Source organism: Phodopus roborovskii, unplaced genomic scaffold, assembly GCF_943737965.1.
Source record: "Phodopus roborovskii unplaced genomic scaffold, PHOROB, whole genome shotgun sequence".
Taxonomy (NCBI): domain Eukaryota; kingdom Metazoa; phylum Chordata; class Mammalia; order Rodentia; family Cricetidae; genus Phodopus; species Phodopus roborovskii.
In genome coordinates, this window is record NW_026126567.1 from 15755365 (window position 1) to 15779511 (window position 24147).

The window sequence follows — 24147 nt, forward strand, 5'->3', positions numbered from 1 at the left end:
TTTAATCAAATGGCCAGTAGACTGAACCAGGCCATGATAGGAAAGAGAGGGGGAAGATGGAGAGAGGACAAGAGGAAGATAAAAGAGAAAGCAACGTGAGGAAGACAAAAGACCAAGAGAGTCCATGGCCAAAATGGAAGGGGTATAGGGCTTTGCGAAGCTGGCCTTTAGAATAGAGGGTGGGACGAGGAGAGCCACGGGTGCTGATTGGGCCTGGAGGCAGTCACACTCTTTGGTATGGTGATAGGCAGCACAGTTAGCCATTTACCATGACAGTAGACACCGCTGTCGTTCTTACATTTAAAATATTTCTTTCTGTGGCAATTTCCGAGAAAAGACCCAGGTGCTGTAATAGTGACCGTTTTCAAAATGTCCCTTCCTTTTGTCTCTTCACCCCTCCTCCTTCCTCCTTCCATTTCCCCTCACCCCTTTCCTTTCCTTCCTTCTTCCCACCTTCCCCCCCTTTTGTTGGAAATGGAGACTCACCAGGTGGCCCAGACAAGCATTGAGTTCATGGTTCTCTAGCTCCTTGCTCTGACCACGCTCCCAGATTTGAAGCATCCCCCAAACCCAAGGTGATTTCTGAAGGGTCCGAGCCTCTGTTAGTTAGCACTGTGTACATAGCACAGGGTTCTTTGGATAGCAGCAATGGGGTGCTGTCCTTTCCTTCAGTGCTCAGACTCACCTCTACTACAGCTCTCTACAACACCACTGAGTTGGAAAATTCTATCACTGTGCAGCCCTGTGAGCCCTGTGTCATTCTCCAGCATTGGCTGTAACATTAATTTGCCCTTTAAAGTCAAGGTCATTTCCAATTTTCTGTTCCATAGGCTTCCCGTGGCATTCTGTCATCCCTGATTTGGGTGGAGAATGCACATGAGCCTAAAATTGTAGGCGTTGAAAAACTCCTTAGAATGAATTATTAAGTCCAAACCAGAGTTTGTTGGCTTCCTGTGCTTGGCTTAGAATCTGTTCTATGATGGTTTTTACAAAACACTTATGAATAAGAAATAAACCCCAAATATCTTTGCCCCCATCTCCTGCCAAACTCTACCAGGAAACAGAATCTCATTACTTCCGTTAGGATTTATTAATACTGACCTCAACACTTGGATCTTTCAGGTTTGGCTTACAGTGCTTCTATTTTTTTTTTTTTTTTTATTTTAACTGTAGTCTAAACTGTGGTCATATGGATATCAAAATAAATGCTGGAATATTCTAGCTTGGGAAGGGGAGAGGTAGCAGTACTTACAATAACAGATCTACAAACATCTTGCTTCCCAAAAAGGGAAAAGGCATGAGGTAGAGGACATCTGCAAGTAATGGACATTTTCCTTTTGTGTGTCATGCATATTCATCATAACCCACTCACCATCCCAGGCCCTGCCTTACTGTGTATTGCTTTGGAGATCCCTGTTTCTGTTGCCAACAAATTTAACTCAGCACAAAGGGTGCTTGGGAATCTGAAGCCATCGCTGCAAACAGAAGTATGGCTAGTCAGTCTATTCTGTTCATGTTTTTTCTTTCATCCCTTGGCATTTCATCACCTTTTCTGTTGTGGTTGTTACCACGGAGGAAGATTCTTATTTTGTTTACAAATAGCAATAAACCAACTCGTTTCAGGAAAGTGTGTGTGTGTGTGTTGTGGAGGATCAACCCCAAGACCTTACACTTGCTAAGCAAGTGGTCTGCCAATGAGCTACTTCCTTAGCTCCAGAGAGATGCTTTAAAAGCAAATATGTTAATTAAGATTTGTAAAGCAATGGTTCCAAAAATCAGAAGTTACAGAAGGACGATAAGTGAAAATTGCCTCCAGATGGAATATTTTGCTTTTAATAGGTTTCCTCTCTAATTACTAGAAAGCAGGAACTGTGTCAAGAATTTAGGTGTAGAGGTTTAGATGTCTTTCTTACTTTGTTCCTTCAGTTTCATGCTTCGTCATGAAAATGTGGCCTATGAAAACCAACAGGTTACATGCATGATGTTTGGAGGTTAGTATGCCCAGAGATATGGTTGTCAGCAAATGACATATACTTACTTGATAGTATGCATGATCAGGGCTACTTGTTCTTACCAAGTTCTAGATTAAAGAGAAATGAGACCGGGGGACAGATATCCTGTTTTGTGTATTCTAATGCATGAGGCAGGAAGAAGGTAGCTTCATTCTATTAAATAAGCACGTAAGATTGTCTGGACCCAAACCCTGACACTTTAAATTTATCCAACAACCTAGTTATGGAGCCAGGTATTATTTCAATAGAGTCAAGCAACAACATAGTTGGAAGTCCAATAGTTTTTAGTGCCATATACATTGCATCTGTACAGTGAGGCACCTTTTTGAAAGCATTGGATCATAAATTCTAGTATGGAGAGATACTTTGGTTTAGGTAAAGCGTGTGCGTGTTGATTATGGCCCCGGACGCTGTATCAAAACACACTTTTATGTGGGAATTTTTGCTAAGGACCGCTCTGGACTGGTCACAGGTTTTCATTAAACAGAGAGACATCCACAGTCAGTACCCTGCACTAACTCGGTTATTTTTTAAAAGCTATTTTCAGCCATTCCCCCCCCCCCAAGTCTAGCTCTTACTGGCTCATTAGAGATGTTTAGATCTTCTGTGGAGGAGAACGCTAGGACACCCACTTTGTATCTACTTTCTCAGTAAATTGATTTCTTACCCCCTTCCTTCTTTTGATGTAGCTTTTGAGACACACTCTCACTGTGTAGCCCAGTATGGCCTAAAACTTGTTTTGCCAACCAAACTGACCTTAAACTCTGATCCTCCTGCCCCAGCATCCTAAGTGCTGGGATTACATATGTGAGCGCCATAGTACTGGCTCTTTAGAGATATTCCTAATGGGCCAGGGTTTCTCCCACAGACATGGATGCCTTTCTTGAGAGCCTTCCTCACAGTTTGGGCCTAACTCCAGCACACCCTTCTATAACGGCAAGAAAATGTCCATCTATTTTTTCTTCCAGATATGATGTCAACCAGGCTGTCTTTAAAAGGCCTAAAGAGTCAGCCTATCAGAAAATTTGGCTTCTCTGTGTTAAGCCTACTTTTCCTGCTACCCTGAGAGCACACAGATGGTAGGCAAGGGAGGGGATATAGAAGACACTAGTGGGTTCTATGACCATTAACCAAGCTATGTTTATTACTTTTAAAATAATTTTTCTTAAAATAAGAAAATCAAATATTTTTATATCATACGTTTGATCTCGGTTATCTCTTCCACTAACTAGCCTTCCCTTCCAGCACACTCTGTTTTCCAATCACGTACATGCAAATGCACACACACACAAAGACATACACCACTGAGCTTTCTGTGTAACTAAGGACCTGGGCTGTTTGACAGAGTTCTGCACTATGAGTTTCTTAAGTGTAGGATTTAAGAATTTTTTCCCCCTCTATGCAGCTTCACCTTTGACCTTGCCTTTTCCTATGAATTTCTCAGATGTAGTATATGTACGGATATTTGTACTGGATAATTGTTAGATAGATAGTAGACAAGTCTCTTCAAACAAACCCTTAAAATGAGTGTTCGTAAATATCCATGGGCTTGTTCCTCTGTCATATCCACTACAGTAAAGGTCAGGAGTATCTTTGTCCAAAGCTAGGCAGAGAGTTCTTTCTGCTCCATTTTAAAGATGAAGCTACTTCTCAAAAGTAATGAAAGGCACCTGGCACCCGTGGCCCTAGGCTGCCTCATTCTCCATGAGGGGGATTGGATCAGTGGGATGTTAGACAGAAGGAACTGTTGAGCCAGTCGTTCCTGGCTCAACCTGTAGCAGGTGTGTTTTTCATGCTACTTCCTTACTCTCCATAGCTTCCCTGCCCAACCTGCATTCCCAAGAGCGGGAAGGTCTGAAAGGTCAGCTCTGTTGCTCTCTGAACCCTCTTAGCCAACAGCATCAGCTCTGCCTCACAGCCATGGTATGAGCCAAATTAAACAGCCTTTGTATGAAAACCTGCATCCGCTCCATGATGGCCTCTGCCTTTCCTCTCAGTCACTTCATCCCATCCCTCTGTACCACTGAGACACTGAGCATGTGCAGAGCAAAGAGCATGGACGTTTGGCTAGGTGGAAAATCAGTAGCTGAGACTATCCCCCGTTCATGGCCTTAGAGAGATGCACATCACCAGGTCTTAAAGGAATGCTGGTGCATGACTTATTATCAGCTTTTCCGAGCACGTTAACCGCAAAATCCTTTACCGACACAGGGTGTGAAGTCTTCAGAAATGACCGTTTGTCTTGTTTGAAACGGTGTCTTAGGGGGAATGGGACAGTGGGGGAATTCATGGAGCATTATCTCCTGCAGGTGAAAAGGACCCTACTTGCTCTTAAAGTGTACTCTACAGAAGGATGTGACTGACAACCTTCCCCCCCCCCCCCACACACACACCGTGTTCTCAGCAACCCTAAAATCTGAGCAGGGAGAATGACTGTAATTTGATGTCGAAATTACTTGCACCCCAATGAGTGATGGAAAAACAAATAATTTTGGCTTCCTCTGAACACATTAGACATCTGGGCAGCCATGAGCCACCCTGACACTAGAGGACCAAAGTGTCTCTTGCCAAGCAGACCTCTCTAGGTGTCCCCTGGTCTGTCTGAAGTCCTATGGTGATCTAGACCCCATAGTCACCCCATAAACCAGTGGCTCATCATAACACACAGTGTTGCAGGGATTCTCTAGGAGAACCCCACCTGCCAGGCATTGTGACAGTGCTGGTTCAGACAACCGGACCGTCTAACTATTAGAAACTTGGTTGCTACCTAAGAATAAAGAATCTCAGTATTAGCGCAGCCATACCTGGGTCAAAGGGATGGAGTACCTCATTATTGACACTGTCATGTCTGGTATGTAAGAATGAAGTGTCTCAGTATTAACAATGCCATGCCAGATTTCTTTTGAGAGAGTGAGCAAAGAAGAAAATGAAATGCACTCGATGTTAAGGAAAGAGAAACAGGTTTCTAAAATGTTTTTCTTACTTTTACGACCCTGGGTCACTTAAGTAGATGGAATGCACTGTGTGGGAAGTATGCAGCAGGCCATCTCCTAGGCTTGAATTCAAAAGCGTTTAACTGTAAGGACCCTAGAGGTCTTGGGTGTATGTTTCTGAAACCTGAGTCAAAAGTTGCTTAAGCCAGTGTGATTTAGTAATCTCAGTTGACAAATATTTATTGAGTACTCATGCACTTTGAGCTGGACTAAGAACAAGGTCACACAGGTTATTCAAGACCTGTATCGACACAGTATTGTCAACCAGAGGCAAGGAGAATACATATAAGCCAATTAAAAGTATCAGCAAATCTCTGCCTTGACTGCATGCGCTACAAAGCCCAAAGCAAGTTCATAAACTAGGGGACATACAGAAAGACGATGAGAGAAGTCAGAGTGTGTTTTGAAAAGCAGACAGGATTTGACAGTGGTAAATGGGTCCTTGGGTTCAGCCCGGGTAGGACTGACACTAGCTTTGAGGTGGGAACACAAGCTAGATCAACACAAGTAGTGTTTTCTGGGCATGTACTATATACCAGACGCTGAGATCTAGTGCTGTGGAGTGGGGAGGCTTTCAAGAAGATGCTGATGTATCAGGCTGAGTCCAGCAACTCCCACAAATGTTCACGTCTCTTATATAAGATGATAGGTTTTTGCATATGAGTTCCAAATATTCAGTTTTTCCCTGTGTACTTTTAGTCATCTCTAGGTTACTTATAATAGCTAATACAATGTAAATGCTATGCAGATAGTTGTTGTTTATTATGATAAGAAAAAAGTGTGCATGTGCTCAGTACAGATTTTTTTTATTATTATTATATACTTATTTATCATGAGACCAGGTCTTATTAGGTAGCCCAGGCTGCCCTCAAACTTGTGATCCTCCTGCCCTAGACTCATTAGTATATATGTATGTATGTATATATACATATGTATCATACATTAATATATACATATATATTACATATTTTTTTCAGTCTCCAGTAGTTTGAATCCATAGACGTAGATCCCAGGAATGGGTACGGCTATGTGCACAGTCTTCTCACTTAAGTGAATTGAAACTGTAATGGGGTCAGTTGCATGGAGCCACAGTATGCAGGAGTCCCCATTCAGGTTGCAAGCTTTCAGAATGTAAGTGTGGGCTGGCCAGAGGCTTGAAAACTGGTATTTTGTAGAATTGCCTCAGATTACAGAGGGAAGCTCTAACTGTGTGGCAGGAAAGCTCCAGAACATTCCTGGCTCGAGTGGGAGGGGTATTACTCATGCCTGCAAACCAGCCTGCTGGAACCCAAATCCCTAAGGGCTGTCCTCTGAATCTGTCAGTGTGATAGCTCAGACAAAGTGATTCCCAGACTTTTTGTCCCTTGGCATCTAGGCCCCTGAAGAATGTGGGCTCACGTTTAAAATCCCCCCCCCCCCCCCGCCTCTCCAGCCAGCCCCTGAAACTTGAGAGGTTTAAGTGTTGCTTGTTCAGAGCCCATGCCTGCTAGTCTTCCCAGGAAAGTTCACTGCTATTGACTACTAAAACCAAGTTTTATTTTTAGTAGAAATCTAATTGAAACCAACATAGCAAGGGAAACATTATTTTTATAATTCCTGTGAGAGACAAACATCCAATTTGATCATTAAAAATAGGGTAATAGTGCATGCCGCCAGTTCCAAAGTTAAACTTTGTTTAGAAGCTGCTAGTCTCAGATACTGGCAGTAAAATAACCGATTTACTAAATCCATTTTGAAAAGTTCCATCTCGGCTCTGTCTGCAGTTCATGCAAAGTTACTCCTTTGGCAGGGTGAGATGAATTTTAATAGTAACCTCTTACTGAAAAGCTGAGAGGCCTGTGGAACTGGGATATTTGGTGACTGGGTCCCTCTCCACATTAAGCCCATGATTTTCTATCATCAAGTGCCTGTAAGACAGGAAAAAAGTGCTCTTGTGGGTTTATCTGTGTTTGTCATTAAACTCCACTAAGCCAGCAAGCCTAAGAAGAGGGCTCGCCGGGAGCTCTTGCCTTCTCAGCAGACGAGCCGCACAGGCCCGGCTCCACACACATTGCCTTGCCTGGTGTCAGTGTGGGTCTGGTCTGTACAGAACTCCCTGGGCTTCCCTGGCAGCTGGGGAACACTCATGCATAGTGACAAAGCCAAGCATGGCCAAGCCTGTGAGTGTCTGGTGTGCCTTGATGGGTCTCCGTGTGATTATTTAGACTAGTGTTGTAATACCTGGCTTTATGTTTCCAAGAAAGTCTTAAATGATCCCAGTGTCCTGTAGCTTAGCTTTCTCCATCAAGAAATCTCATTTGTGACAGAAGGAATGTCTCAGATAGTTTATTAACTTGGGACAAGAAGTACTCAGACAAGTTTAGTGGAGTGGAATGAACTAAGCCTATGCCAGAACGTGGATTAGGCCACATGAACTTACTTGAGAGCACGAGTGTGTGTGTGTGTGTGGTCAGCCCTTAATTTCATGTAAGTTGCTAAGGTGCTGTGTATATACAGGAGGATTCAGAGCAGAGGATTCAGGTCTTTGGCGCAGCATATGCAAAGCTTGGACAGTAAACAGAGCAGCACCCTTTTCCGTCTGACCGTCCTGAATTGCTTGTCTTTCTTTTCTCAGAGAGCAGAGCTGACATCTGATAAGGACATGTACCTTGACAACAGCTCCATTGAAGAAGCCTCAGGAGTATATCCTATTGACGACGACGACTATTCATCTGCCTCTGGCTCAGGTAAATGTGCCTGCTGGATACTGTTCTCTGTGCCTGGCCATGCACACAATTTACTGTGCCTTCTTCCATGGCATGCACACAAGTGTCATGAGCATAATTTTTGGATACAAATTGTAGTTCTTTGTAACGTAAGCTATGAGATCTTGGGAATTTATGTCTCAGTGTCCTCGTTTACAAAATAGGAATAAGTATTCATTATACATAATATTTTTATGTACACTATATATTTAAATATCTATAATTTTACATTTATAAGTAAATAGTTCTATGTATTTACCACATGAAGCTTTTTTAGGGGTTAAGGGAGTCGAGATGTTAGCCTTAAATTTGATTGTTAAGATTTTCAGAGTATGGTGATAGAAACCACCTTTTAAGAAATGTTGCACATATCAGTTTCATAAAATGCCTGTTCTGTGTTAAGGTTATACTGAAAACTGAAACATACAGGCTTTTACTTATATTGCTTATAAGTAGGAGGAACATTATAGCAGCCATGTAATATAAAGGTAGCTTTATATCTTTGACGTTTTTGGTGTGTTATCTGTTGCCTCTGCAATGCTACCTAACAAACCTTCCCAACACTCAATAGCTTGCAGCAGTAGGCATTTATTTAATTCATTATTCTACAGGTTTGCCATTTAAGGCTGGCTTCTCACGTGTTTGCAGCTGAAGCTTGACTGATTTTTGGCTTAGCTCTGTCATGTGTCTGAGAAAACTGAGCAGACTTGGCCTTAGTCCACATAGCCCTTCATTCTCCAGGTGGCCAGCCATTTGTTCCCAGAGTGAAGCAGAAATCTAATCCTAGACTTAGAGCTTGGCATGGTATCGTGTGTGTGTGTGTGTGTGTGTGTGTGTGTGTGTGTGTGTGTGTGTGTGTGTTGTAGTGCTAGGAATCAAAGCCAGTATATTACCTTTATAATTCCTGTGACCAAGTCCTTGAAGAAGTGTCACAAGGGAGGAAGGATCTATTGTGACTCGTGATTTCAGAGGATTTGTTTGGCACCATGTGCTTATGTGGAACATGGCAATTAGGATATGTAACAGAGGAGACCCTTCACTCTATAGTTGACAGGAAGCAGATAATGTGGAAGGCAATGCTGACTATGTATAACTTCCCAAGGCAAGCCATGTTACCAACATCTCCTGCCTTCTAAAGTTTCTATCTGCCTTGCAAAACAGTACGACTAGCTCGGGACCTACTGTCCAATACAAGAGTCTTGGGGTCACATTTTATATTCAAACCATAATGCCCAGTGTCCCATACATGCGTACCACTGAGCAATGTTCCCAGGCCCAAGCTGCATGTCTTAGTGGAGGGAGCTATCATCGCCAGCAGAGGATGTGGGTACAAGGAGGAGTGAATGAGCCTGGACACTTTCCCCAGTATATCCTACCTGGAAATGCTTCATCTGTGCCAGGAATGGCTCCCAAAAAGCCAAGAAAAAGGAATACCTAAGTATGTAGTCGGTGAATAAACCAGAAGTGTCTGGCCAGTAGCATGTAATAAAGTCTTAGCAAGACCTCTCTTTCTTAGAGTGTCTACTACAGATCTATTACAGACTAGACTTAACTATGGTAACAGTTATTATGCTGAATATAAACGTGTGGTGGTGAGGTTGGCCTAGGTTTCAGAAGGCCCTAGAACAAATAAAATTCAAGATCTAGACTTATAAGGCTATTTGACTTTGAGAATGACCAATCTGACCTGGGGACAAGTTTCCATCCTACCCTGCTGTAAAAAATAGTCCTCGTTATTCAAGGGAGCGTGATCATCTCACACATGCAGATCAGGTGTGAAAGAGCTGCTCTCTGTAGCCCACAGCACTATTTATATCTTTCACGCATGGCACTTTTTGTTGTGCCTGGGAACTGTCATTTCAAAATGCCCTCGTAAATAATAAATGTGGGTCTTTGTGGCCCCCATTTCTTCACAGCTCTCAGGACCGGAGGGTTGTTGTGGCTCTGTGGAGGTTTTGAAATTCATTTTGCCAACTCCTCCCAAGCTTGTGTTTGCTTTTAGTATAAGGGAAGCAGGCACACTGTTCGCATACCCCCCCCCCCCCACTCATCCAATGGACTGGATGGAGATAAGGCTTCAATGTGGGTGAGTTTCTTCAGCCACAGATCTAGCTTTAGGCAGACTTTTTTTTTTTTTTTTTTTTTTTTTTTTTTGCTTTAAATATAAAAAACAGAAAAGGCCTTGATCTTAACTTTAGAAACTGGGCTGGGGACGTTGTTTTTCAACTTCAAGGTACTATTGTGCGTGACTAAAATTTGTGAAGCACTTTGTGCTGGGCGGTGGGTGCTCTCTCCGTATAACAACCTTATCCCTGATGCTGTTACCGTTTCCACTTGCACATGAGAGAATGAGGAGCTTGCTGCTCTCATCCCGGGCAGTGAGGTCCTCAGAAAGCAAGAGCTGGGACAGGGACCGGGAAGTGGGCTTGAGAGAAGGGCTCAGGTCTCCCAGTCCCTTATTGGTTCACTTCTTGTGTTGTGAAATCCTGTTCCGCCCTTATGAGACTCTGCCTCCCAGACGCCCAGTCTCGGCTGGAGACACGGGAATGCTCAGTATTCTGTCCCGTTCGCCACCTGGGCTTGTTCCTCTCATGCTTTTCAGCAAATGGCTTGGAACAGAATGTCTGAAGGCCCAGAGAGTCCATCCCAGCAAGGAGAAGGAAGCCCACATCACATGAATGTGGATTCTGAATGGGAACCAGCAAACTGAGAGCTTTAGTCATGTGCCACCCCCAGGACTAAACACACAGAGGGAAAGATGTTTCCTGTCCTCAAGAGAGCAAGAATCCATCGAGAGAAATCTAGAAATTAAAAAAAATAAATAAATAACTATAATACCACATGACCGGCAGCAACATCAGAAAGTACTTACTGTCCGACATAAATAAATAATGGATTTCTAGTTAAAGATGACAAATTGAGCAAAAGAAAAAAAAAATAAACCTGCCACATTCAAGAAAAAGTGATATTAAAAGAATCATATAAGAACTCACCTGAAAAGTGAGACAAAGCCCACACAGGTGAGGAGCACGTGGGCATACGGTCCCAGTGTTGGCAGACGCCGAGAAGACTGACGGGCCAACACTGAGAACCGCCAAGACACAGCACAGCAGGAGGGCACGCGTGCCCAGAAATGATGTCATGAATGGAGGCTGACGGTGGCGCTAGCCTCAGGGGGAACAGTTGAAAATCCCTTTAAGAAACAAGTAGACCCTTCCCTCTGCCATAAACAAAGAGACACAAACTCTGACTCTAGACGAGAACCACGGGATTGATTATCGAAAGTAAAGCATGCTACTGATCAGTGGAGCCCAAGAGACTTCCCAAACAATATAGACTATTGCTGTTGGTTGTCCCCAGAAGTTTAAGGTGAGTCTCTGTTGCTAAAGACACTATGCGTTCCAGACACAAAACTCAGAGCATTTGATCTGGATATGACCTGAGAAGCCTCTAAGTCAGGAGAGGGCAGGAGCTCACAGAAGACGATGAACGGAAAAGACAATTCCAAGAGTCGAGAAGAGGCTTTAATGGGGAAACTGTTCATGGGATACAGTAAACAGAAATGTTCATGGGAGTGGAACTCCATTGTTAGAAATGAAGAACCTGTTGGAAAATGAAGTTACAGAAGGTAGTTATTCATCCAACAGGCATTATTAACTGCCCACTTAATGTGAGAACAGGCACCATTCATTCTAGGAACACTTTGGTGAAAAACACAAATAACAGTGCTTTCTGTGCTAGGGAGGCCCTTCCCATTGTCCCTTATCACCGGTGTTTCCGAATTTCATCCATGAAAATATTTTATTTGTAAAACGTGTCTTAAATCATCTTAGCCCATTGGGGGTACTACAACAAAATTCTTCACAGTGGGTAACTTAAAATAAAGAATAAAAACAGTGTAAATATGTTGGTTGCAGTTGTGTAGGTTTGGAAGTCAAAGATGAAGTCACCTGCAGATGTGGTAGCTGTGTTTGCTTTCTGCTGCATTTTTGATGGAATAGGCAAACAACTTCCCACTGGCCTCTTTTATAAAATGCTGATTCATTCACAAGGGCAGACAAAACCCCTCATTATTCAATCACCTCCTTAAAGTCCCTTCATCTTTTGTGTTGGAAACAATGTTTCCACTAGTGAACTTGGGTCATGGGGTATATATAGCTTAAGTAGAAAGCTTTGTTATCACACACACACACACACACACACACACACACACACACACACACACACACACACACACGGAGCTTAGAAATAGCTCCATGATGGAAAGACAACAGAAAACTCCGGAGAGGGGTAACACTGTTTTCTGGCATGGTAGCGTGTGGAGAGAAGCGGAGAAGCCTTTGGTATAGGCTGTCTCAGGCTGAGGCTGGCAGGAAGGTCAGAGCCTGGAGAGAGGTTATCGAGGGAAATGCCCTGGATTCTGATGGACAAGACGGTCAATCTTTTCATTTGTGGCCATGTAAGCAGAGGCTGGAAGAGATCTGCATCTTCCTCCAGCTTCTAAAATCACTCAAAGACATCTTCTCCTTGACAGATCTCCCTCAGCTTCTCCTCACTCCTGCTTGGGTAGTTCACAGCTTAGGATTATTTTGGAACACGGGGAGGGGTCTTGAAAGCCCTTAATTGAAACTTATCATTCCTCATTTGAGGTTTTGTTCTTACTAAGAAAAATGATTCATTGAAAATAAAATGACTCATTGTAGTAACAAATCAAGTAACAAATGTCAGACTTCCATGGATAATTAGGTAGGCCAGTATGAAAGAGCTATGTATTTTTGGAGCTGTCATTATTAGTGACTCATAATATTTTACATGTACAATTAGCCTCTAAGCTACATTTTCATGTACCCCATAATGACAATTTGGCTAGTGATGAACTGGATATATAATGGTAATTGCCCAGTGTTATATCAGGAGCTGAAAAATTCCTATCAACTGATGACATCATATTAATAATAATGTTATATTTCAGCCCATTACTCATCTTCATGGTGACACAAGCATACACAAACCTGCCAGTCATAATACAAGTGCAGCAATATGCTTAGCTATAGTATGTAATCCTTGATAATAAATAGCATGCTACTGGTGCTTATATTGTATCCGTAATCATGATTTTATAGTATACTTCTGTTTATAAAAATATATATTGTAAAAACAGTCTGCAGTTGCACAAACAGCAGTCATGTACATATTCACTCACCAAGTCTCTTAATTATACTGTTTTCTCTTTTCCTGGTTTCTTTTGGATCTGCTAGGAATCAAATGCAGGATCTTACACCTAATTCCACTGAGCTATATCCCAGACCTCTTGTGCATGATGTGTTTCTGTGTTGGGGTGTTATATATTTCCACATGTAGCTAGTGTGTAATAAACCTTTTCTCATGGTTTAAGCACAAACACGGTGATGTTTCCACAATGAAATCAACACCATTGCCCCGAAACCTCATTGTTCAGTGACACATTATTCTGTGTGCACATTTGAGAGAAAATTATCAACTTCACCTTGAAGATTCTGAACTCAATGTAGTAAATTCCAGACCCAGAAATGGGTTGACTGGGAACTTTTTAAAAATGCCAAATCCTATATTTTCCCAATGCACCCTGCTATTTCTACACTATAATAACATGTACACATGTTCTGAAGCTAAAGGAGGCAGCTGATAATATTAAAAAGTCAGCCCTGGCTTTGTGCTATTTCAGTATTAGCTCACATGTTTCAGTTTGAGGAATTCAGAGGTATTCATTCAGTCTCATCTGAGGAAGCAGATTAGGTTTTGTTAACTTGAGTCTGTTTTTTATTTTTTTGTACGAATTTGACAGATGATTAACTTAAAAGCAGTACTACATTTGAATGTAAAAAATTCTCAAGTGTAGAAAGCTTAGTCACCATATTAGCTGTTGTTCTCATCAGTGTGACCAGACCTGACAGAAATACATCAAAAGAAGGATGGCTTGATTTGCTTGTGGGTTCAGAGGATCGTGGAGGGGGAGGCATGGCAACATAGCTTGGTCTGTGGTGGCGGGAGCATGAGGCATGTAGTTCCATCTGGAGATCTAGACCAGCACTTTCAAAGGCTCATCCCCAACAGCCTGTGTTCTTCAGTTAGATGTGTCCCAAATATTCCACAGCCCCCCAAGCAGTACCCTCAGCTGGAGGACAGTGCATAAAGCATGAGTCTGGGGGGGACCTTTCAAATTTAAATCTCAGTAGCCACTTAATGAACACATTAGAGCTGTCAGCTCAAAGCTTACAGTGTCCTACATACTATTGGACATTCAAAGAGCAAAACAAATGTGATGTCTTGGCCTTCTCGAATTTCCAGTATAGAAGAAATAGTTAAGCAATAATTACACACACACACACACACACACACACACACACACACACACACACACACACATACACACACACACACAGAAATCTTTTTTAAAGGGGAAGGTTAAAACTGAGCCATAAATAATACTTATTTTCTGCCATTTTGATGATGGAGGAGGATAACTACGTCTGTTTATAGTAGGCAGAAAAGTAGGGGAAAATTAGGAGGTTATAAACTCTCAAAGATGCAGCATATTTTAAGGAGATGGCAGTTGATAGCGTACAATGTTGATAGGAATGTGTTAGTCACAAATATCTGAAATTAGCAACTTAGAGAAGAGAGGAGATTATGTTGGCTTATAGTTTTGGAGGTTTAGCCCATGGTTGATTGACCTGTTGTATTTGGACCAATAGCCTGGCAGAGCATCATGCTTGGAGTGCCTTATAGTGGTTAGTTAGTAAAAGAAACAGGTAAGGGGTCATTGTAACAATAATCTCTTAAAGGGACAGATCCTCAATGACTGATCTCTTTGGAGACCTCCCTTTAGAGCAATTGTTCTCAACCTGTGGGTTCCAACCCACTTGTGGTCACATATCAGATATTTACATTTTGATTCCTAGCAGTAGCAAAATTATAGTTGTGAAGTAGCAATGAAACAATTTTATGGTTGGGACTCACCTCAACATAAGGAACTATATTAAAGGGTCACAGCATTAGGAAGGTTGAGAACCACTGTTTTAAGGGGTTCGCTATCTTCTAATAGAACTGTGAGTTGATGTCCAGTCTAGTACATGGGATTTTGGGGACATTTATCCAACACAGGAAAGGCTGATTGAGTTCCACTTAAAAGAAAGCCATTGGATATGCCAACATGGAAGACATTGATGATCTTAACAAAAAGTATCAATAGTGGATGACAGAACCAATCCAAGGAAGAGGAGCAGGCAGAGTAGAGGAGATTTGGAGGACAGGAGCTAATGAAAGGCCACACCGTCTTAGGGAAAGTTGGCTATATAAAATATGAGAGAGGTCAGAGGCTTGCCATGACATAAGCAGTCAACTGAAGGAGAATTTACACTTTTCGTGATTTGATTGGTTCTGGCTTTTGAGGTGGCCTGTTTCAACACTGACAAAAATATCACTTGTGGCAGAATAGATTGAATATGCAAGAGAAGCAGGCTTATTGGGAAAGGGTTTAAGGTCATAGCACTGAAAAAATAGTAATAATAATAAAAAACAACAACAAACAAAAACCTGTCATGCTACCCAGATCCCCTAAAGATCACAGGTCTGTTTGTGCTAAAAGCTCAAGGACTGGCATCTGGAGAGCGTGATTCTGAATCAACACTCTGGTGTTGCCTGACAATAATATGCATGTATGTGTCATGAGTCACACGCTCAGTTCATATTCACTTCTTTCCTAGGAGCTGATGAAGATGTAGAGAGTCCAGAGCTGACAACATCCCGGCTGATTCCAAAGATCTCGTTCACTAGTGCTGTTCCCAAGGTGGAAACCATGACGCTGAAGACACAGAGCGTTACGCCTGCTCAGACCAAGGTGTGCTTGCCTGGCGTTGCATTTGCATGTACTTGCGAATACTGCTTTCTTTTTGACTGCACAGAACAGTTCTTTTGAGTGGCCCTGCTTGAAATTCCACAGGGACAAACAGCCCTTCCATTCTACTGCTGTAAATGGCTCTTTGCTCTTTAGCAACAACTTACGGTTGACCTGCTTACTATTCTTTTCACCTAGGCCTAACTTCCTTAGGCATATACTGTTTTTAAACATGGTACTCTTTCTTGTGGAACTTCTTTAGCACGGTTTGGAAGCAAATTCTATTTAGCTTCAGTGAGATTTTTGTTTTCCTCATGTCAAAAACATGGCGAACTTTAGATCTACCAGAACAGGTTAAGGGACTGTCTTAAGGTCTCGGTGAGTGTCGAGGTCCACCATCATTGCTGCTCAGACTTGTTCTACTCTCACATACACATGGGCCTGGTACACCTGCACCTGTATTTATTTGTTGTGAGAGCTTACTTAATAAAAATGAGATGGTTAGACTTAGAACAGAATAAAACTACTAGCTAATGAAAACACCGAGTTTATGCATATTGTGCTTAGCTAGCCATCCACTAATAGGTACGCTATTTAGTATGGAAACTGCATATTAGAGTCTGGCGAAGGCCTAAGCATTGAACCCTGGATCTAGTCAAATTTCTTGGATCATTAGGGAGACTAGACATGAGTATAAGTAGCAGGCAGCTGAGGCCTAGGAAGCGATATATAAACATTAGTTGAATATGGTGGAGCAGAAGTATTCAAGCCAGTTCACCAAGTGAGCATGAGTAATAATTTAGTGATAGACTTTACACACTTCTAGAAAGGCATGCTGCTTAGGAAAACTTAGCAACACAAGTATCCCATTTTCCAGCTCATCCATCTGTTCGTTCAGAGATAAGATACTGCCAAGCTCTTTCAGCGTGCAGGAATTGGAAGGCTGTTCCCCAAAAGGCAGTGACAGGCATTTGTCGTAATGTATTGTTTATGATTTATTAAAGCTTGACTGAGGATTCAAAAAAGCAAAGTCAGCCTCAAGCTATAGAGATCAGGCAGTGGTGATGCACACCTTTAATCCCAGCAGCCAGAAGCTAGGAGGTGGTGGTACACACCTTTAGTCCTAGGACTCAGGATTAAGAGATGCACAGATCTCTGTGAGTCCAGGGCTACCCAGATCTACACACGAGTGAATCAGAAAGAGAATTATAGCTCACAGCTTGCATCCCAACATGTATATAGGACAGAAGCAAGGCCTCAGAGAGGCATTCCTCCTCCAGCCACATTGAGAGGCAGCAGTTTGATGCTTGGTGAAGAGCTCATGCATAGATCAGCCCTTTCAGCCTGAGCTAGAGGTGAGAGCTGGTGGCCTGCCGCTTTGTTTTGCTGAACTTCATCTTGGAGTTTCAACCCCCATATCAGTCTCTGACTCCTTTTATTTTTCATGTTACAGGCATTGTAGGATAAGAAGCACGCCCCTCTGCACAGGAGGCTTTTCCTAACTGTGGAGGGCCCTGGGCCTCCTCTTTTCGATTCTCCCCACTCCTGGGGTTTTCAAGCATGTCCCTGCAGACATGCAGTAGCCAAGAGCTCAGCTCTGTGTGGATTAGCACACTCTCTCTGGGCTCAGGGGCCATTGGTACTATTGCCAGCAGTCTGATTCCACAGCCCTGAAACAGGAAGGCATGGAGATATGCTGTGAGGACTAGGGCACATGTACCTAACATTTTCTGGGGGCTGTTCCGTTGGTTTTTAAGTTGAATGAGTAAAAGGTGTGAAGAGATGAACAGTAGCAGTTGCTGTCAATAGTAGAGTGGGTAAATACACGCTTGTAAGCCTGTGGGAAGATGATGGCCTTGGTCTCTCCCACAGTTTTACTTGACCTCTTCTCTTGCAATGTTTTCAACTCTGTGACAATTAAGACTAAATATCTTGGAGTCAGAAGCTTTCAGCCCTAAAGAGTTTCAACCTAAGCAAACCCCAGTTTAGTACAGATTTCTAGACTACTTGCAAGTATGGATTGAAAACTGATTTAAGTTTGTAAACTTTAATCCTAATAAGTAACGGATTCAGCTCTTGTTTAAAAAAGAAGATGGACATTTGGTGATGAGTTTAGAAATTAGAGGTCCCTGGACATTTTAATGCAAATATTTCTACTTTTAGTTGTGTTTACTGTAACGACGAGTATTCATCCGTTCGTGGGAGGTTTATTCAGTGTGTGTCAAACAGAATCCTAGGTGGTGATAATGGAGATATTGATCATGAATAACAATGTAATTCTCTGTTTACAGTTACATGGTTTGGCTGAATTCAACCTAGCCTGTAAGATGCCATTAGTGAAGATTCTGCTTTTGAATGAATAGGTCTCACAGTGGTATTGCTGTCATGAGTATAGATATTCTGTCTAGTCTGCTGTGCATCTGTGTGACTGAAGAGTAAAAAGAACCCTTCCTCATTTTTCCAGAGCCTGGTCTTTCCCCCCACCACATTTTCACAGCCTCTAGACGTCCAGACATGGATTCAATAAACATTCACTTGGCTTCATTTAATTATCTGTGCTCCCTTTTCATAATTCCAGTTTGCACAGACATATATGTGAGAGGCATTTCAAATTAGCTCTGTCCTGAGTGGCGGTTTCATCACTGTGGAGCCTACACTGCTTCTGTTCAGTTGAGCATCTTGATTTAAAGATGATTGCTCTGTCGGGAGCACCTTGAGGCTTGTGTACTGACTGACCACTCCCCTAAGTGCCAATTCTGTCAGAGTGGTTCAGAGCATCCCTTGAATGAATTTTTTATTTTTATTTTTATTTTTTTTGGTCCCCTTCTTATTCAGAAGTTGAGTCAAAGGGAACTGAACAAATCAACTCATAAATGACTGTAGAGACTTAAAATGACAACAGATAAAGCCACGTGACTTGTCTTAATGATGGAGTAAAGATGCTAAGGATTACATAAACTTGTGTGTGTGTGGGGGGGGGGTTCAGTGTCGTTCTCAATCCTGCAGCATTCACTCACCTCTTTTCCTGGACACACATGAGTATCCACCTCCTTGATTTTCCTCAGCCCTTCCCTAACTTCTAGCAGCATAACAACCAAAGCAAATGCTAATGAGCAGTGAAGCATGAGCCTCCTTGATGAGGACTCAGATAAACCACTCTCTGATCTGCCTCCGCTCTACCAGGCAGCCCGTTGGGGATGGGAATTCCATAAGAAGAAAATGGAAAGAACCAGCAAAATACTGCCAACAGGCTTCTCTCATCTGTTTTACTTGGATACAGCGGGACTAGGAAGGACCTTCCATGTTTGCTTCTAGACTCAGACAGAAAACAGGGAAAGCTGGCTTTGTGTTTATGCAGTGATAAAACGATAATTTGTGGAAATCATGGCAGCTTAAGATTTACGCAGTGTAAGGTTTCTTGTAGTTTGGAAAAGAAAATGACACTATCACGTATTATTACTACAGTGTTTGGTAGAAGCCTCGTGTGTTCTGATCACTGTAATGGGGACCCACTGAATCCCATTGATCACTACAATTCAAGTGAATCTCCCCCCTTATCTAGCTGTGTTTCTTCCCAGACATAAAGGTGACTTTGAGGCAGTCCAAGAAAACACACTCCTTCCTTAGTTCTTTTGCCTTTCTTGAGAAGGAGGAATTCCAGCCTTCACAAAGCAACTGAATGACACATGGCACATTAGTCTCACAAACATGGCTGGGCATTCTTAGGAAGAATTAGAATAGCTTTGGCTAGGGAGAAGACTCATTGTCTACCAACTTTAGAGCTTGAGAGAGTTAACAGTGTTTCCCCATCAGTAGTGCTAGCCAATGACAAAGAACTTCACCTGACAGAGATCAGTCAGTTCACCGGAACTTGACTTCTCTAAATCAGGGGTTCTCCACCCACACCACCGTCTGAGGGACTGTAAATAACAATACAAATCAGCATCCCAGTCCCAACAGCAGCCCAACTGAACAAAATCTCTACTGAAACAAAGGACGTGTGTGTGTGTGTGTGTGTGTGTGTGTGTGACAGAGAGAGAGAGAGACAGACAGACGGACAGATAGACAGACTGTGGCCTAGAAGTCACTTAGCAAGCTGGCCAGAGCCTTAGGACTCTACCATGTCCCCCACCCAGTGTTTTCATGTGGCTTCTGTGAGTTAAACTCAGGTTCCCATGCTTGCAAAGCAAGCACTTTATGATTGGGCCATCTTCCCAGCCCAAAAAGTTAAAGATTCTGAGAATTGTCAACCAAAATAACTGTGCATATCAATCTTATATTATGAACTCATTAACTACCCATCTTTGCTGCTATGATACAAAAACATAAGCTACATAGGTTCCAAACAGGGGCCTCGCCCATGGGCATACAAATATTATACAAATTATTATTACTATTATTTACTAAACTTGTTTTTAAAAAATAAAGGAAATTAGTGATATACTTACTATTGATCCTCCTTTCTAGTACATCTTTGAAGAGTGACAACAATATTTTCTTTCTTCTCCACATTAGTCACCTGAAGAAATTGACAAGGAGGAAGTTGGCATCTCTGAGGCAGAAGAGAAGCCGGGCCCTGCTGTCAAAAGCACAGATGTGTACACAGAGAAGCATTCGGACAATCTGTTTAAACGGACAGAAGTCCTAGCAGGTAAGTTGCCAGCAGTGGTCAAGTGGGAAAGATCTTAAAGATGCCTCACAGGAGAATGTGGCATTGAGGGGCCACAGCAGAGTGTGTTAAGCCTCCTGGAAGCGATCTGCAGGCTCTGCGTTTCATAACGACGGGTGAGAGGTTAGGGTTTTTTTGTCCATTTTCTGATAACTCCTCTAGCCTATCCCTCAGCCAGCCATCTATAAGGCTACGCTAAAGCGGTAGGCAATTCCAACTTATAGTGCATCATGGCGAGGCCATTGAAGTGGCAGTGAGACTGAACAGGCCCCGGGACTGTTGGGTGGGAGATGCCAATCAGAGGAATGTGTCCCTGGAGTTCAAAACCAGCTTCAGAGGAGGGAAGGGCAGAAATGGCTACCCGCGTGATAAGAATCTTGCCTGTCATTGAAACTCATCTGCTGAAAGTACAGGTTGAGCATCACTGATCAGGGAGCATCTTCTGGATTATTGCAAACATCTGAAGCTTTTAAAACCCTGAGATTGCACCGCAAAAGGGACATGGCACTTCCTTACACCCAAAACACAGGCACACGACACAGACTTTGTCTTATGGATAGAATTGTTTTTTAAATCGTGTCAATTTTCCTTTGGGCTACCTGTATAGAGTATCTTTGAAAACATAAATGAATTTCATGTTTAAGCTTGGACCTAATCCCTGATATCTTCTTCCACATATGTAAACATTAAAAAAAAAAAATCTGAAAAAGTCCATACATCAAAACACTCTTGGTCCCAGAGATTTCTGACAAGAGGAATACGCTGAAGCCTGTATTTGTTTTAAAGGTGAAGATTTGCAAGATTTAACAATACCTCAACCGGAAGATGAGAAAGACATTTGCATGCTTTTGTGTTTATTTTTCAGTTTTTAAACTCTACTACATCATGTTTTGTACTTTCATTGTGGTTAAAAGTGTACATTGTGAAATGCAAGCACTGAATGCAAGTATTTGAAAGTGTAAGATTAGTTGAGGTTGCTGCTGGAGGCTTTTGGGTTGATATTACGTACCTTTTGTGGTACACTACTGAATCTTCTTCTCAAATCAAACCTGTTATGAGAAAATGTTGGTAGATTGGCACTGACCAAACTAATTCCTTTTGGTTTGTTTCAGCTGTCATCGCTGGTGGGGTAATTGGCTTTCTCTTCGCCATTTTCCTCATTTTGCTGTTGGTGTACCGCATGAGGAAGAAAGATGAAGGAAGTTATGACCTTGGGGAGCGCAAACCATCCAGTGCAGCTTACCAGAAGGCGCCCACTAAGGAGTTTTACGCATAAAGCTCCCACTTAGTGTCTCTATTTGGGAGATCACTGAACTTTCCAAAATAAAGCTTTGGCATAGAATAATGAAGATCTTTGTTATTTGTTTTGTTCATTACAGAGCCATACTGGCCCTTTAATGATTAAAAAAAAAAAAATCCCATTGTATTTAAAACTTTTCATGTATTTCTTTAGAATGACATAAAAAGTAAAAAATTTAACATCCGCAGTGTTCTGTGAATAGCAGTGGCAAAATATTATGTTACGAAAACCCTTGACATTCATGGAATTGGTTTGAACATCTATGCGCAAATACAAAATGATTGTGTTTGTCCTCTGGTTCAAAGATGACTGCTGTCCCCTCAGCATGTCTCCAATTGACCTTACCAAGTTGGTCTTTGTTAATTTATCTCTGTCCCTCTTCTCTGCCCTCCCTTCTTGTCCCCTTTCTTAAAAACAAAACCTTATGCCTTCTGTAGCTGTCACGGTGCAATTTGTCTTTGAATGATTACAATAATGGTAATTTAGTGTATATGTGATTTTTTTTTCTCAAATATGTAAGCCTACTTTATGTACTTTTCTAAATGTCAGACTATCCATTTTACACTTGCTTTACTTTTCATTACCTGTAGCTTCAGGCAGATTTGCAACAGCAAATTAATGTGTAAAATCGGATTATTTCGGATTATTGCTACGAAGTTGTTTAGTCCTAGTGACCTAATCAGATCTTCTTTTGGGGGGATTTGACATGAGTAACTGACAAGCCTCAGCAAACCCAAAGATGCTAACAGTATTTTGAGAAGTTGCTACACATTTCCCTGGCCACTGTGCTTGTTAATTTTCTGCGATTTGAAGATATGAGGAAGAGTTTAAAGAAAAAAAAAAAAAAAAAAAAGATCAGCTTTTGTTCTTAAAAATGCATTTAAGTTGTAAACATCTTTTTTAAGCCTTTGAAGTGCCTATGATTCTATGTAACATGTTGCAGACTGGTGGTGTTAATGAGTATATATAATAGTTTAAAAGACGGTTGGTATTGTATAAGCACAGACAATTCTAATGGTAACTTTTGTTGTCTTATGAATAGACGTAAATTGTAATTTGGGAACAAACAAACTACTGAATAAATCATGTGGCCTAATATTGAAAATGTCACTGTTATAAATTTTGTACATTTTTATCAAATGTACATCTCTCCTTTGCTATGACTGACCGTCTGCTTTCGACAATAATGTGGGTTTGATTTATGAGTATTCCATGGTGTCTTTAAGTCATGACCAAAGAGCCCAACAGCAAGGCTGTCTATTACCAGAGTCACCTCTGAATTGGCCAGAGGAAATGTATGTTTCACCCTACATGTCTGGGTACAAGGATAGGAAAGCTGCCAGGGATTTCAAGATTTGCAACCTTTATAGCATAGCTCCTGGCAATATTGAGAAAGATGCCTTCCTTTGCAATTTACTCTTAAAAGTAAAAATTCCAAAGAAGTGAAGGGACCTTTCTGGAAGAAGGTGTCTGGGGCTCAGTCTATAGATTCATTTATCTGTCAAAGCCCCTCCACCTCCCCGCCCCCGTGAGATTGGCAGAATAATTCCTGCGTGGGGTACTACAGCCACCCAATGGGGCTGGCGAGAAGAGTAGAGAGGCTCTGGGTGATAAACTGTCTTGCTACTGAGGATGGATGTTTCTAGGAAAAGTAATTCTAGAGGAGGAGATGGAGGGATGGGGGTGCCCTGGTTGGGTGCTCAATGTACAAAGCATTTATTTTTTTCTGTTCTATTTTCTATTTTATCATTAATTTTATTTTTAAACTGTGAGCCATGGAAGTAGAAAGAAGACAGCAAGAACCGCAACTTTTCCAGCATAAAGTTTACTTTTAATAAAGTTTGACGACTTTGTTTGAGAACCTTCCCTGGACTTTGCCACAGAACTCATACATACAAAACTAAAGTAACACTTGGAACTGTGTTGTATCTGAATCCTTAATGGCCTTAATCCCCAAATTCCTGTCCAATTACAGACGCAGTTCACCTTGTTTAGGATGATTAAAAGGAGATGATGGGCCCTTCCAAAGCTGCACAATGCCCCTCAATTACAGAGGCTAAGAATGTAGTGGGTATACCTCTAACTGTGCAAAACAGTGCAATTCTATTTGTAGAATAACTCGCTTGGAATATCTGTGCCAGGAAAAAAATTTTCTGGCAAATATTTTGTCACTGCTGTAAAGCAAATTTGTTAAAGTGCCAAAATAAAGTCTGTCATGCCGAAAGTAAATCATTGTATAGACTCACATCCAGTTTCCTGTATGCTTTCTTTTTTCTTTTTTTCTTTTGTTAATTTTTAAGAAACAGTAAATAATATCGTAAAGTGTTAGTAGTCATTACAGAGTTCAGGAAAATTTTGGTAAACTATTAAAATTAAAGCTGTGTGGTAGTTCCTGTTTTCTTAACCACCTGTGAATGAGCTCCTTGTGTAAGTATTGCTTTTTCTTGGAGAGACTTGCAGTATTTGCACTGCCTCTTTTCAGCACCTTATGGGGGACAGGAAGAGCATATTTGAAAAAGAGGAAAACATTTACTTCCTGGTAAAAAGCACCTG

The 24147-nt window shown here is 41.8% G+C and overlaps 1 protein-coding gene across 1 annotated transcript in view; it reads left to right on the plus strand.

Moving 5' to 3' along the window:
• The window catches only part of Sdc2 (syndecan 2), a 99967-nt gene extending 76144 nt beyond the window's left edge, over nucleotides 1-23823 (plus strand). The window contains exons 2-5 of the mRNA XM_051202701.1: nucleotides 7620-7731; nucleotides 15495-15628; nucleotides 20141-20276; nucleotides 21407-23823. Coding sequence (XP_051058658.1) covers nucleotides 7620-7731; nucleotides 15495-15628; nucleotides 20141-20276; nucleotides 21407-21570 — 546 coding nt within the window. The 3' untranslated portion in view covers nucleotides 21571-23823. The remainder of the gene's footprint in view (nucleotides 1-7619; nucleotides 7732-15494; nucleotides 15629-20140; nucleotides 20277-21406) is intronic.
• Nucleotides 23824-24147: the final 324 nt, after the last annotated feature.